Source organism: Sinocyclocheilus rhinocerous, unplaced genomic scaffold (genome assembly GCF_001515625.1).
Source record: "Sinocyclocheilus rhinocerous isolate Xijiao unplaced genomic scaffold, SAMN03320098_v1.1 scaffold1476, whole genome shotgun sequence".
Taxonomy (NCBI): Eukaryota; Metazoa; Chordata; class Actinopteri; order Cypriniformes; family Cyprinidae; genus Sinocyclocheilus; species Sinocyclocheilus rhinocerous.
In genome coordinates this window covers 547558-562018 of record NW_015659224.1, presented here as the reverse complement: position 1 = coordinate 562018, position 14461 = coordinate 547558, and the positions used below count along the sequence as shown (strand labels likewise).

General features: G+C 36.3%; 2 protein-coding genes across 4 annotated transcripts; both read left to right on the top strand.

The window, feature by feature from the left end:
- Positions 1-476: 476 nt before the first annotated feature.
- Positions 477-2447, top strand: pole3 (polymerase (DNA directed), epsilon 3 (p17 subunit)). 3 transcript variants are annotated; one of them, XM_016531914.1, is made up of 5 exons: positions 477-821; positions 1087-1167; positions 1326-1411; positions 1497-1615; positions 1721-1896. In XM_016531914.1, the coding sequence occupies exons 2-5, from the start codon at positions 1102-1104 to the stop codon at positions 1894-1896; spliced, it is 447 nt and encodes a 148-aa protein (XP_016387400.1). In that variant the 5' UTR covers positions 477-821; positions 1087-1101. The 3 variants fall into 3 exon arrangements, with proteins under 3 accessions (XP_016387400.1, XP_016387399.1, XP_016387401.1); XM_016531913.1 differs by having other exon boundaries at positions 477-884; XM_016531915.1 differs by having other exon boundaries at positions 478-1167; positions 1721-2447.
- Positions 2448-4012: 1565 nt separating this feature from the next.
- Positions 4013-13083, top strand: lrsam1 (leucine rich repeat and sterile alpha motif containing 1). The gene is made up of 23 exons (XM_016531896.1): positions 4013-4035; positions 4108-4141; positions 4224-4301; positions 4392-4460; positions 5263-5347; positions 5558-5679; positions 5802-5892; positions 6080-6189; positions 6287-6316; positions 6403-6525; positions 7131-7270; positions 7412-7456; positions 8200-8270; positions 8527-8626; positions 8944-9031; positions 9222-9296; positions 9890-9970; positions 10251-10346; positions 11438-11536; positions 11624-11755; positions 11868-11937; positions 12077-12231; positions 12377-13083. The coding sequence occupies exons 1-23, from the start codon at positions 4013-4015 to the stop codon at positions 12497-12499; spliced, it is 2040 nt and encodes a 679-aa protein (XP_016387382.1). The 3' UTR covers positions 12500-13083.
- Positions 13084-14461: the final 1378 nt, after the last annotated feature.

The window sequence follows — 14461 nt, the reverse complement described above, 5'->3', positions numbered from 1 at the left end:
CCCCCACCCCCCCCATAAAATTCTATGAATTTTAGAAGAGAAATGTTCAATTTATGACTAAATAAAAGTCTAAACCGCTGACTTTTTCTGAACGTATGCTAAATAAATAAGGACTACACACTGACAGGACTACAACTGCTACCAGGATGTGAACCGTCGTAGTAATTTACTGATAGCGCCTTAAAAAATCAAAAACAAAACAAAGCGACCTTGAAATTCACATTTGAGGTATTCAGTGTAATTTATATTACAGGTCAAACGTAAAAGTGTCACTTAATACGCACCCACGCACACAAATTGACGTCCTAACTGAACAGTTTCCAACAAAGAAATGGATGGACTTCTGTCAGCTTGTTGAACACACACTTTTATTTGGATAATGTACCATATGATGACTGAAGCAGCAGCGAGCGTCCAGCGGGCGACACTGTTTTCACGCTAATCGGGTAACGTTCAACGCTGTAAACCAAATTCGACAAAACCTAAGAGAGAAATGCAGTGCATATCATGCAGTGCGATAAAATAGCTTCTCTTCCCTGCAAACGATACAATGAAGAATGAATGGTTGTTTAACTTAAAGGCAAAAACAAAACAAAAGATAAGCATTTATCCTTATAGAGAATGAGAAGTAACCATGGGAACGGATAGCGTATCCTGCTAATATGGCGGCGCCTTCCCGAAATGCAATGCGGAGTGAAAAGATCGTGACGTAACTCCTCATTCTCTATTGGTTGGCGGGGCAGAGCACTGAGAGGTGAAAGGTTAACGCATGGGTTTGGATGATCAAGCGGGCTGCAGAGCAGTGAAGCACACTAGTTTTTGTACGTATTCGCTTGTTTTGTAGGGAATTGATTTGCGGATATTTCATCTAACGCATATTTAAGGTAACGAAATTCGTTATTTAACGCACTTCAATCGTTTTAGATTGTAGCTGGTGTCAGTTCACCCTCAGATAAGTTAGACGGCTAAGCTAACACAAAGTTTTCGCGGTTGTTCAGTTTGACATCTGATCACGCATCTTAAACAACACAAATCGGTTAATATAAACCAAAATACATTACATCGTCGTGTTGCATCTCTTTTAAGTGTGTATTCAGTGTAATGGCCGAGAAACCAGAGGACCTCAATCTTCCCAATGCTGTCATCACGCGGATTATAAAAGAGGCAGTAAGTGTCATCACACAGCTAAGTTAGTTATTAGCTGAAAAGCATCTTAAGAGAAAACCATGGAAATGAAAGTGTTAAGTAAATTGTCTCTTTCAGTCACTGCAGGCAGTTTTATTGTGTTTATTAGTATGCAGTCAACCTGTCCTCTTCGTGTTTAGTTGCCAGATGGAGTTAACGTCTCCAAGGAGGCAAGACGAGCGATATCTCAAGCAGCCAGTGTTTTCGTTCTCTATGCAACATCTTGGTAAGTCAGACGTTTAGTTTCGTTATGAGAAGCTGTACTCTGGCAACCTACTCGAGTGTAACCTCCACTGTTTTGTTGACACCAGTGCAAACAATTTTGCTATGAAAGCAAAAAGGAAGACACTCAACGCTGGAGATGTGATGTCAGCTATGGAGGAGATGGAGTTTGAGCGTTTCTTGCAACCCTTGCGGGAAGCACTTGAAGGTAAATGCTATATGAAACCGAAGAGTTCAGGTCCAGAGATGTATGAATTATTTAAAGCATCTGACATATTAATGTGTATAACTGGTTTATGTGCTGTTTTTTCAGCTTACAAGAAAGGTCAGAAAGGCAAGAAGGAGGCATCTGAACAAAAACGTAAGGACAAGGAGAAGAAGAACAGCCCAGGTGAGAACGACAAGAGTAGAGATGAAGAGGAAGACGAGCACATGGATGATGAGCAGGAGGGAGAGAATGAAGGAGAGGAAGAGGATGTGGAAAACTGAGAGCAAGCAGGACTTTTATATTTGTTCAGTCCGTCCTGGTTTCCATCAACCATGGCGAATAATAGTTTCCACGTTAATGGTGGGACAAGAACAAGCCTATGGTACTGAATACAAATGTTTCACTTTATGAAATTGAGCAACTGTACAAAAATGATTGTGGCAACTTTCCTGCGGAGTGCTCCTTTGAATACAGTGAGGTATATTTCAAGAGAAAATGCACATTGTCTCCTCAAATTCACTTTAATCAGTTATACATAACACAGTAGTACCCACACAGTTTTAAGCAAATAAATGTACTATTACCGGAGTCAAGAAATGTGTGTTAATGATTTAGGACGAGAAATAAAAGGTGAGCAGCTTGAATTACTCAAACATTTTGTGAACAAGGTTTCTGCTGTTGCGAAACATATTATGCCAGTTTTTTTCCTGTTTTAAAAGTCAGGTTTATGTTCTAGGGCAACAAAACATATCTAAGCTTACATACTTTTGTACTTTGTATAACTTGGGAATATTTGAGTACCTGTTAGCCATTTTTTTCAAATAAATAATTGTAATTCTAAAAGGTTCTTTTTTTTTGGTCGTCAATTTATATGCTTAATGTGTCTTACTGCAAAAAAAAGCCAGATATCTTCAGTTGAATGCCCTTTGTGTGTAGTTCCAAAATGTGGTACTCCCTAAATACAGTAATATACACTCACTGGCCACTTTATTAGGTACACCTGGCTAGTACCCCCTTTGCCTTCAGAACTGCCTTAATTCTTTGTGGCATAGATTCAACAAGGTGATTGGCTGATTAGCAATTTGTGTTACCAAGCAATTGAACAGCTGTACCTAATAAAGTGGCCATTGAGTGTATATTCCACTCATATAGCCAATGAATTACTGACTTCAAGGTCCCCCATATCGTCTTGTGTGTTCTGCTATTTTTGCTGTCATTATTACAATGCAGCTTGTTTATAAGCTTAAACAGAAACTGGGAGTGTTTAAGTTAAAATGTGACTATATAAAATGATTATTTCTCAAAGAAGAAAAAATTAAGTTTACATCTTGGCTCGTGTTTTCTAGCATCTTAATCCCTGTTTGACAACCACTGAAAGAAAATCAAAACACTTTTGTCATTTTAATGGTTTTATTTTGTCTTCAATCCTCTTTTTACTCCTGCAAGTAAGAAAACGTACAGTTAAAACCAGCAAGTAAAAGGCAAAAATAAATATATATATATATATACACACACACACAAAGCGTAATGGAATTTAATACTTACAGCTGGGCATTCAATTTTGCCACTGTTGATGTCATCAATGACATCATGGGGAGGGCGACCATCAATGGTGCAGCCCACAGACTGAGCTGTGCCAAGAATCTCTTTAATGGTACCTGAGAAACCGAGAATAAGATCAGTTTGTACAGTCATCTAAATCAAAATCTCTCATTCTTACATGGTTATAATGCATGTTCCAGTCTTTTTGGCACAGGGTTAACCACCGAGTTGATTAGTCCTGCTTCCTAGAGAAAAACAACTCGTCATTCTCTCTTTTCCCCTCAGATTTGACAAACTCACAATTTTTGAGTTAAGTAGAGTTATAAAGAGAGTATAAAGTCCGAATTAGGATATATAAACTTGCATTTGTGAGAAAAAAAGTCAGAATTGTGAGAAAATAAATGTTATGTAAAAATGTTAATAGTAAGCACACAAAAAAGTATTCTTGTAGCTTTATAAAATTACGGTTGAACCACTGATGTCATATTGATGGGCCTTTGTAGTTACATTGCCGTCTATGGAGGGTCTCAGAGCTCTCGTTTCATCAAATCTTAATTCCGAATGCGTTCCGAAGATGAACGAATGTCTTACAGGCCTGTGCAAGATTACTTCGAATCTATTCTTTACAGCATGTTCTAGTTGGGGTCAATATTAAAACCCTGTAACATGCTGTTGTGGTTTGAGAACAAGCAAGCTAAGGCACCACCACACTAACAGACAGAAACTGACATCACACAGATGGCAAAAAGGATTACTCCGCTCCCAGTCTAACCCCAAGGTATGCACTGCCACTAAAAACTTTTTAGTAGTGTAAGCTTTCAAAAGGTTATCCTTCCTCTAAAGTTTAACTGGTTCATGAATCTACATAGTCTGGATGGGTAAAAACATTACATATGCTATACTCTGACCTCACCTGCTGGTCACTTTTTGTGCTAAAACGTTATACACAGTGCCTTCTCCATATGTAAAGTCCTCCAGAAGAAAGTGAGTCTATTTACTGTAGTGTTTTTCTCTGAACCTTTGGTGGGAATCAGATCTTTCACAGCAGTTTCCACTTTAATTGCAGGTGTTAATTCTTCATGGAAATGACCTGAGGTCACTTGTTCCTAAAGGTTGCTTCATTGGTGCCTTAGCAACTTTAAAGGTGAGAGAAATTGATTGATGACAACAGTGCCAAGCAAATAACCATCTTACACTTCTGTCCAGTGACAACATCTCTGTGTCAATTCTTAAGGTGTTAGACCTGCATGAAAATAAGCTCACATCACTTCCTGATGACATCGGGCAGCTTTTGTCCTTGCAGGTATTTTTATTGTATATGAACAAAGCTGATGTGAATTGTTGTTTCTTATGTGGCATTTGAAAACAGATTACTGTTTTTAATGCTGATTTTTAAAAGACCCATTGGCATAATTACTGTATATATCACTGTGTAGCACTAGGTAGGTTAGTGTGTCAAAAGTTTGGGGTCACTAAGAATAATTTTTTTTTTAATTAGTATTTTTATTCAGCAGGAATGCATTACATTTGATCAAATGTGAGTGTAAAGACCTGTAGTAAAAAACAGTAAAAAATTTTTAAATATCAACGAATTATGAACATTTGTTTCACGGTTTTACAGGAATATTAAACAGCACAACTGTTTTGAACATTGATAATAATAAGAAATGTACCTTGAGCACCAAATCAGCAGATAATGATTTCTGAAGTATCATGCAACACTGAAAACTGGAGTCATTGAAAAATGAAATGATGGGGGGAAAAATCAGGTTTGCCATCACTGGAATAAATTACTTGTTAAAATAATCAGTATTGTGAAATACTATAAAACATATATATATATATATATATATATATATATGTTTTATAGTATTTCACAATACTGTTTTACTGTATTATTAAATTAGACTGCATTATTGTTAAATACAGCCTTGGTGAGTATAAGAGACGTCTATCAAATAAAACAATAAAAGAATCCTGCCTGTACCAAAGTGAAGTGTGAATCTTCTAGAGCAAGGATCAATTTTCTTTAAATATATTTTTTAATTGATAATTAGTATCCTTCATATTTATTGCTTACATACTACCTTGATTTCTTCTCTAAGGTGCTGAATGTAGAGAAGAACCACATTAAACAGCTGCCGGACTCTATAGGGGATTTACGGTATCTACAGACACTTAATGTGAAAGGTGTGTTATGTGCTTTTTAAAAATAATTTTGGCACAAAAAGATATTCATTTTTAAACACCTTCATTAAAGCACTGCAGTACATTTCAGGTAGTTACTAACATGTTTCAGGGAGACTTTGATAGTCATTTAAATTTTCTGTAAAGGAATTTATTTAACATCACATGAAAGCGTAAACCATTTAAATTAACAAAATGTTTTGATGGATACAGGGAACAGCCTTACTGACATTCCTGTGTCTGTGGGACGCATGAGTAGCCTGCGTACACTAGACATAAGTGAGAATAGCATTAGAGAATTACCTAAAGAACTGGCCAGTGTTCGCACTTTGGAAGTGAGTATTTTAAATCAAAAACCTATTTTTAAGATGTTGGAGTATATTTGTACAAGCTCAAATGTCAATGTGACTTCTGCAAAGACATCCTCATGTCTTTATGTGTATATGTGGTGTGGCAGAGCCTGATTCTGGATGCACAGGATATGAGATATCCACCTGCATCAGTGTGCACGGCCGGCACAGAGGAAGTGCAGAGCTACCTCTGTTCAGGTATGGATCTGTTCTAAAGCAGTAGTTTACACAATATGCTTTTATTACTGTCTGGTTAGATACAGACTGATGTATACAGGTTGTGTACAATACAGATTATGCACGAGATTTGGTTAAATATTAAAATGTAACCCCATGTGATGGTACAAGGCCATTCTGTGCAGCTGGTTTGTTTAATTGGATTTAGAGATGAGTCTGGAGTATTGCCCTCCATCCCAGTATTTGCTGCCTGTGCTGGAGCATGATGAAGGGAAGCAGGAGGTGGATTGTGTTGATGGTGAAGAGATGGCCTGGCAGGTCAGTCATCACTATTTATCAGCCATTTCAAACAGTGCCTAAAAATATAGTGTGCCATTTGATCTGTTAATGTAACATATTCTATCTGACACTGCAGAGCAAATTCATGGACTATGAGAAAAGAAAGGTATGTTTGATTTGGTTTCTTTTTGTTATTGTTGGATCATCCAGTGAAGTAGTATTTACATCTCATTCTCTCTGTTTCTCCACTAGGTGCAGAAACAGCTGGAAAAGTTGATCTTTGAGAAAGATCTTGAAGAGAAACAGAGAGAGCACACTCAGCTCCTCCTCCTCAACAACTCCCACAAAGAGGATGTCCTGCTGTCTGTCAAACTGGTAACAATTTTTATTGTAGAGTTGAATGTGTTTTACAAACGTATGACACATTTGAGTGAATTACACTATCATTCAAAATTTTGGGGGCAGTAAGTTTTTTTTTTTTTTTTTTTACAACAACAAGCCTCTCTGGTCACCAAGGCTGCATTTATTTGATTTTAATATACTTAAATATAGTAAGTCAGTAGTATTGTAAAGTATTATTCAAATTTAAAATAACTTTTTTTTTCTATTTTAATAGAACGTCTTCAGTATTACATGATCCTTTAATTCTAAAATGTTGATTTGTTGCTCAAGAAACATATGTTATTATTCTGACTGTTGAAAACAGTTGTGCTGTTTAATATTTTTGTGAAAAATGTGAGACTTTTTTCAGGAATCTTTGATGAATCATCATCAGTCATCATTTGAAAAATCTTTTGTTTTGTTACATTATAAATGTCTTTACTGCTACATTTGATCAATTTAATGTATTCTTGCTGAAGAAAAGTATTAATGTAGCAGGTTGTACTGTCACTACACTTAGCTAGCTAATAAAAACATGTTTTCATTTACAATGACCTTATTATAAGAAAGATTAGTCTCTGTGCTTTTCTGTCTCTCAGGAGCAGCAACGGTTGGAGTTAGGTGTGTCTCAGCAGCAGAAGGCCCAGGAAACAGAGAGGCAGAAAATGCTGGATAAAGTACATCTGGCAGAGAGCAATATCATGAGTCGCATCTCTGACCTCCTACTTGATAACAAACGGTGAGGGTACCGTGTGAACCATTTTTTAAATATCTCACTTTTTCTTTAGCTATCATTATCCCTTTAGTCATGCTAAGTCCATTAGTATTCTGTAGTTGAAGGGTGGTTATTTATTGTGCATTTGTGCTAATTTGATTATAGCCAGGCAAAGAGCGCCGAGTTTCTGCAAGCTCTGGAGGAAGACCGGTGAGTGGAAATTACGCGTGGGTCGAACTCTGTAATGGAGTATGGGCTCCTGCCATCAATGCAGCTCTTGCTAAGTGAATTTCTTTCTTTCTAATGGCACCACTTAAGAAAACTTCAGTCCAGATTTAGTGCAAGCACTGAGCTGTTTGGACAGTGCCACTGTTGTGGTGCTTCTACAGCACACAGATTGAAGTTCAACATTTACTGTTACATTCAGGTATTTTTGGAGATGTCAGAAAGATCTGGAGTGCTACTTTTAAGTTGTGGTTTCACAAACCCTGCAGTGGGGTGTTAGTTGTGTATCAGAATCTGTTGTTTGTAATGTATACACTACCGTTCAAAAGTTTGGGGTTGATAAGGTTTTTAAATGTTTTTGAAAGAAGTCTTTTATGCTCACCAGAGTCACATTTATTTAATCAAAAATACAGTAATATTGTGAAATTATTTTAAATAGATTTTTTAAAAACATAATAAATGCCTTTACTGCCACTTTCGATCTATGTAATGCATCCTAGCTTAATAATGATAATAATAATAGTAATAATAATCAAATGAAACAATTATAAAAAGTAAAAGTAATAGAAAATTTCCTTAAAAAATATTACTGACCCTAAACTTTTGAACTGTAGTGTATGTAGATGTTAATCACACACATGGTGAAATCTGGGACTTACCGTGATGTTTTTTGTTTTGTTTTTGAATAGAGATACAGTTATGAATTTGTTGTATTTGTTGTTTTTTAGTATACGAATGGAACACCTTACTGCCATCACACAGGATGAAGCCAACTCTCTTAGGAAGAAGGAAGTGGCAAGTGAGTTTTAGAAATTACAATTATTTTTAGATTTATTAGGAAAGTCATTAGAAGCTCTGACAAAACAAGCTGCTCCAGACAAGTTGGTGCTTTGGTACTCATAGTTTGAATTAGACCTGCATCATGTCCCAATCTCACTTCCCCTATTTTCTGTCATATCTACTGCCTCTATCAGTTAAAAAAGTCTCATAAAAAGTGAATAACATTTAAAAGAAGCTTAGCTATTGTGGTTCTGAAAAAGGCTACATGTTTGCAGGTGCCATGCAGAGGATGCTGTCAGAGAGCTACTCTTTAAGGTTACTTCAGGAGGCCAGGGAAGCCAAGACACAGATTCTGCTGTCTGAGACCTGCAGGAGGTGCTTCAGTTCCCACCAATACATATGCTTTTGAACTCTATCCAGCAATTTTTCACTCTGTTTACACCTGATATTAACATCCGTCTCTGTGATCTGACCACAAGTGGTCAGGCGAGACTGTTTTCTCTTGGTACCACTCATTTCAAATGCATATTCTATGACCACTTGTTTGGATTTCAAAGGGACATTCTCTGATTTTGAAATCACTTACTATGTTATTGTGCTGATTGTTAATAAAAAACCTCAAACAAACAGCAGTGAGTAAACTGCATTTTTTTCTTGTGTCTTAATTTTTTATTTTTTGCCCCTTTATTTAGTTTGGACTATATGGATAGGAAGTTTGACCAAGTGTTGTCCCTGCAGCAGCTAGACAAAAGCAAAGCCATTAGTCAGATCCTTCAAGAGGTAACTATTTAAATCACTAACCTACTATGTACATGAATTGAAAACTGTTATTAAAAACTAGTTTGCTCTGCATCCATCCATTCACTCTAAAGGCAAAATACATTAATGAACTACTGTAGATATTACAGGTGGTGCATTGTTGGTCTAGTAGGTCTTGAATGATTAAACCTAATTGGCTTTTTGTTTGCAGGAGGAAATGCAGAAGGCCGCCTTTGAAGCCCTCCAACTCCAGAAGGACAGTGTGCATGCTTATATCCGTAATCAGGTATGCTGATTAAAGTTTCCTTTAGGATAGAAGAGCCAACAAGACCCCACAGATACAGTGATTTACATCATACTACTGGTTGATTGAAGGAATTTTAACTTTATCAGCACTGTCATTTCTTAACATATACACCACCATTCAGAAGTTTGGGGTTGATGTTTTTTGAAAGAAGTCTCTTTTTATTTTATTTGATTAAAAATACAGTAAAACAGTAATACAGTCATCACTGCATACAGCGTGCATACAGTAATCACTGTTTTCTATTTTTATGTATTTAAAAATTTCATTTATTTCATTCTAATATGTTGATTTGGTGCTCAAGAAACATTTCTTATCAATGCTGAAAATTATGCTGCTTCTTATTTTTGTTGTTTAAAAACATTTATTTGAAAAAGAAATATTTGTAATATTCTAAATGTATTAACTGTGGATTTTGATACTTTTAATGTGTCCTTGCTGAATAAATTGATTAGTTTCAGTGAGCCCATGCTTCTCACATCCCACCTCTCATTGGATGCAGAACCCAAAAGGTGGCTGTTTTATCATGTCTCCATGGGGCCATTCACACCCCCACTGTATGCTTGTATCCATAGATTAAACTCATAGAGACAGAGTTAATGCAGTTGACAAAGCTGGAGGTTAAGAGGAGGAATTTGGACACTGAGAACCTGCAGGTACGTAGCAGCAGTAGATGATGTGGTGGTTTCCTGTCAGTGCTTCATCATGCTGTGGAGTGTAGAGAGGAGTAATGATGACTCTGTCATCACACTTCACTTCTCTTCCTTGTTTTTACATTTCTCTGTCATTGTCATTTCGTCCCATTCCTGTTTAAATATCATGCTCACACCACCTCTATCACTGGATCACAGTTATCACAGTATTCTGGGAGTATGAATCCTTTGTGTGTTTTTTTTGTGTGTGTATTTACTGTGTGTGTGTGTGTGTGTGTCTTAGGAGGTGCTAGCTGACCAGAGGACTGCTCTGACTGACCTACTGCAGCAGTTACTCAAACAGAAGGACCAAAGGGAGGAGGAGCTCAGGATGGTTTTGGTAAGTGATTATGGACCAACTTTCTTGATTTCTCAAAAGAGACATTCGAAATTGGATCAGTTAACTGAAACATTTCACATGCTTCAGTCACTGTTGCAGAAATCACATTTAGGTCATACCGATATTGTCAAAAAACAGCATTTCAAATTTGGTGTATATGTGTGTGGAGAAAAAAAAATTAATACACATTAGTATCTGAAGAATACATGTTATCTTTGACAGGCTTTTTATTTTTTTAGTAAAACTGTTAAATAGTAAAACAGTTTATTTATTTATTAATAGTTTTGCTCTAATTTTATTTTATTGCAGTGTATTATATTTTACTGCTTATTTTATGTAATTTGTTGGACATTTTATTATCAGATAAATGCACTTTAACTTTGACAGCCTTTAAAACAACATTAAAATCCTTTTATTTTCGGTCAAATTTTTACCTCTTTATTATTTAATTATTTGAGATATTATTGGGTTCTAATTGTATTTTATTTCCATGGATTATATTTTACTGATTAATATGTCATTTGTTGAGGCTTTGATATTTAACATTTGTTATTCAGTGTAGAAAAATCAAATAAAGAAATAGAAGAAAATACAGGCCAATTCGAAAACCCCTGCAATGCACCCGACTGATGTGGAAAAATTTATTTAAAATTTTAGCATGGTAGTCGCCACTTGGTTAAAAAAAAAAAAATACAACCTGATACATAGTGTTGGATTTGTGTAGAATTATTTGAGATATTATTGGGTGCTAATTGTATTTTATTTCCATGGATTATATTTTACTGATTAATATGTCATTTGTTGAGGCTTTGATATTTAACATTTGTTATTCAGTGATTATTTGTAAATCAAATAAAGAAATAGAAGAAAATACAGGCCAATTCGAAAACCCCTGCAATGCACCCGACTGATGTGGAAAAATTTATTTAAAATTTTAGCATGGTAGTCGCCACTTGGTTAAAAAAAAAAAAATACAACCTGATACATAGTGTTGGATTTGTGTAGGACTTTGAAAAAAGCAACAGATGCATCTGTATGTTGGTTGTAATTTGTAAACTATGGTGCGAAGTTTTTTTTTTTTTTTTTTTCAGGTGGAGATGGAGCAGAAAAGTGAATCCAATCAGCAGAACTACTGGATGATCCAGTATCAGAGGCTCCTGGATGCCAAACCTCTGTCTCTGCGGATGCAGGTCAGAGCAGCTCTCCTATAGGCTCAAAGACCCTGTGTTTAAATCACAAAATCATGGACGCTCTGCTGACCTCTCCTTTCTCCTCAGGAGGCAGCTGTAGATGCAGATCTGGGGAATCTGCTGTGTAAACTCTCTGCTCAACACTACCTGCCAATCATAGCTCACCACCGAATCACTGCAGAGGCCTTGCGACACATGACCACTAAAGACCTTAGAAAGGTCCGCCACATTTTCTTCTGTGTTTTAGCACACAGAAGTTTTAAGTAGTGTGTCTCTTGGAATTTGTCATCAGAGGTTTATGTCCATTAAAATCTTTTCTGTGTTACTACAGTTGGGAATCAATGAGGTTGGCGTGCAGAAAGCTCTTCTCCACTGGGCCAGAGAACGCACTCTGTCTGATCGTAAGAACATACATTTTCTTTTGAGGACATGCTATTTTTAATTAGGTGACATTTGTAGATCTTTCTCAGCGATGTTTGTTTTTAAGTTGTGATTGAGGGTATCATAACATGTTTGCCCCTTCAACATTGCCTAAAACAGCAAAAGAGATGCAGGAAGCTGGTCCATCCACTCCAAGCGCCCCACTTCAACAGCAGCTCACTCCTCCACTGACCCCCAGCACCCCCCTCACCCCCACTGCCCCAAGTCCTGATAGATGGAGCAGTTCCGAGTGTGTGGTGTGCATGGAACATGAGGTAAGGTCTCAATTCTATCTCAGTATATTTTTAAAAGAACAATGTTTGTTTAAAATAGAAATTATTTGTAACAATGCAAAAGATTTGCTTTTCAGCAGACCTTATTTAACCTTATTTTGCTCTCCTGTTCTGCTTTGTGTCACAGTCACAGGTGATCTTCCTGCCGTGTGGGCATGTATGCTGTTGCCAGACCTGCAGCGATGCCCTGCAGTCCTGCCCTCTGTGCCGTGGCTCTATATCTCAGCGGGTCCGTCTTTACCACGGCTGAAGCTGGCGAGTGTCCTACCATGGTTAGGATCATACCTCATGTGTCATTGTTATTCCTTCCTCCCATTTGCTGCATGAAATCGTTGTCTGTGAACCTTCAAGCACTTTAGAAGTTACTGGATTTTTTCTTCCACTCCCATTACAACTAGCCAGTCAAAGAGGAACTTACACAGCAAGACATTTGTCTAATAGGATAAGGTTTTATTGTTCATCGTAAGCTAGTCACATTCCAATAAATTAACAGCAAGAAAGTATTTGATAATGGTTCATTTAACTCAAACCTAATAGGAATAGATAATAATAAGACACTTGAGCTTTAGTATCGCCATTGATGGACCCGCTCTAAGCACTTGTGCCTCTTCTGTATTTGATTTCAACTCTTCATGCCCCGCTGTCCATGTTATTCTATCAACATTGTAGTACAGTAAGACCAAATTTATCACCATTCAGGGATTTTTACATCAAGGACAATAGCTGTAATGTTAAAGTTTTAATCATCATTCTAATTTGATCAGAATTGGGGCATCACCCCACAGCTATAATGACAACAACACAGAGGAACTATATATCATTGGAATCACTATCGCAACAATTTTTTCCAGCTGATGAACGATAAAAAATATTTACAGGCCAATCAGAATCTGCCTGACTTTAAAGAGCTTGAGCATTTAAAGTGGCAGCTGACATAACTACAGTATGCGCTTATAATAAACAGATTGTCCGTTGGTGTGGATGCTAATACATTTATTGTTAAAGTTGTCCTTATACTTAGTGTTCTTGGTGTGAAAGGGCCTATACCCTGCAGTACCAGAGTATTTTAATACTTTCATTTTTAATGTAAGATTTTAATTTTTTGTTTAAATGTGACTCTTTAAATTTGAATCTCAACATTTAAATGTTTTGAACTGACTTGGCAACACAGCAGAATAGACAATTATAGGTTGAAGGTGAAACCTTTCTGAAGGCACTGTACTTTAAACACTCCAGACATTCATCCTAACAAATGCACTGTTAGTCCTTTTTACATTGTCAACTATCCAGTTTTAAGCAACTTTAAGTATTGCACACACCCAGTAGTGTTTCCTAAATCTGTGGACTTCTGTGAACCTCTTCATCCAAGTGCTCTTATATGCAAGTCTGCTTCTCACTGAACATGTACAGAATGAAAAAAGAACTTAATCTCTGTAATTAAACAATATTCATTTAATTTCCTATTTCAAGAATTAAGCTTTAAGTGTTTATCAGCATGATACAAACTTAATCTGTGTGCTTTGTGTGATACAGTTATGCTGTATGGATCAGACTGGACAAATATGTCTTTTATTTGCTGTGCATCTGCCATTTAAGAAAAAAAAAATGAAATCGTCAGAATGTTTAGTAGAAGTAACTGTAGTATAAACTACCGTCTGGTGGCAGGTTATTATTAACTTGTGTACACACTGTAGTCCTCCTGCTCTTACCAGTGAGATTGAATCTCTATGTTACATTCATTTACAATATATGTGCTGCCATTACGCGTTTTCCGTTGTAGTCTACATATTCATAATGTACTTTCTTTTTTATTTAGGTTTTATAATTGTACCCAACCAACCACATCCATTGAAATGCTGCCTATTCATTTTGAAGTGTTATCACACCTGTCAGACCTCTGCAAAATAAACCTGTTAGACAATATGTTCTCGAGTCCTTTTACAATTAAGAGGTTTATTTTTTCAACAGCATACTGCTGTTTAGATACATTTGTTTATATACAAAATAACATACGTGTTAGTTAGCAATTATGTTCGATTTTCTATTTACTTCTTACATTATGCCTAGTGTCATTTTTAATTTCAGGTTCAATAAATCAATATTAGTCCACAATTCCATAATTCCTGAAATGTCAAGTTGATTAGATTAGTCTTTTGCACTCTTTTATAATTATAACTAAATACTATATTAAATAATGTTCTCAAAGACAAAC

Bases quoted from the DNA above. Each gene is read 5' to 3' on its own strand.
- pole3 (XM_016531915.1), top strand. From the start codon at position 1,102: ATGGCCGAGAAACCAGAGGACCTCAATCTTCCCAATGCTGTCATCACG. The intron at 1,168-1,325 runs GTAAGTGTCATC...CTTCGTGTTTAG, and splicing joins CGCGGATTATAAAAGAGGCA to TTGCCAGATGGAGTTAACGT. The intron at 1,616-1,720 runs GTAAATGCTATA...CTGTTTTTTCAG, and splicing joins CTTGCGGGAAGCACTTGAAG to CTTACAAGAAAGGTCAGAAA.
- lrsam1 (XM_016531896.1), top strand. From the start codon at position 4,013: ATGAATCTACATAGTCTGGATGG. The intron at 5,348-5,557 runs GTGTGTTATGTG...TGATGGATACAG, and splicing joins ACAGACACTTAATGTGAAAG to GGAACAGCCTTACTGACATT. The intron at 8,271-8,526 runs GTGAGTTTTAGA...ACATGTTTGCAG, and splicing joins TAGGAAGAAGGAAGTGGCAA to GTGCCATGCAGAGGATGCTG.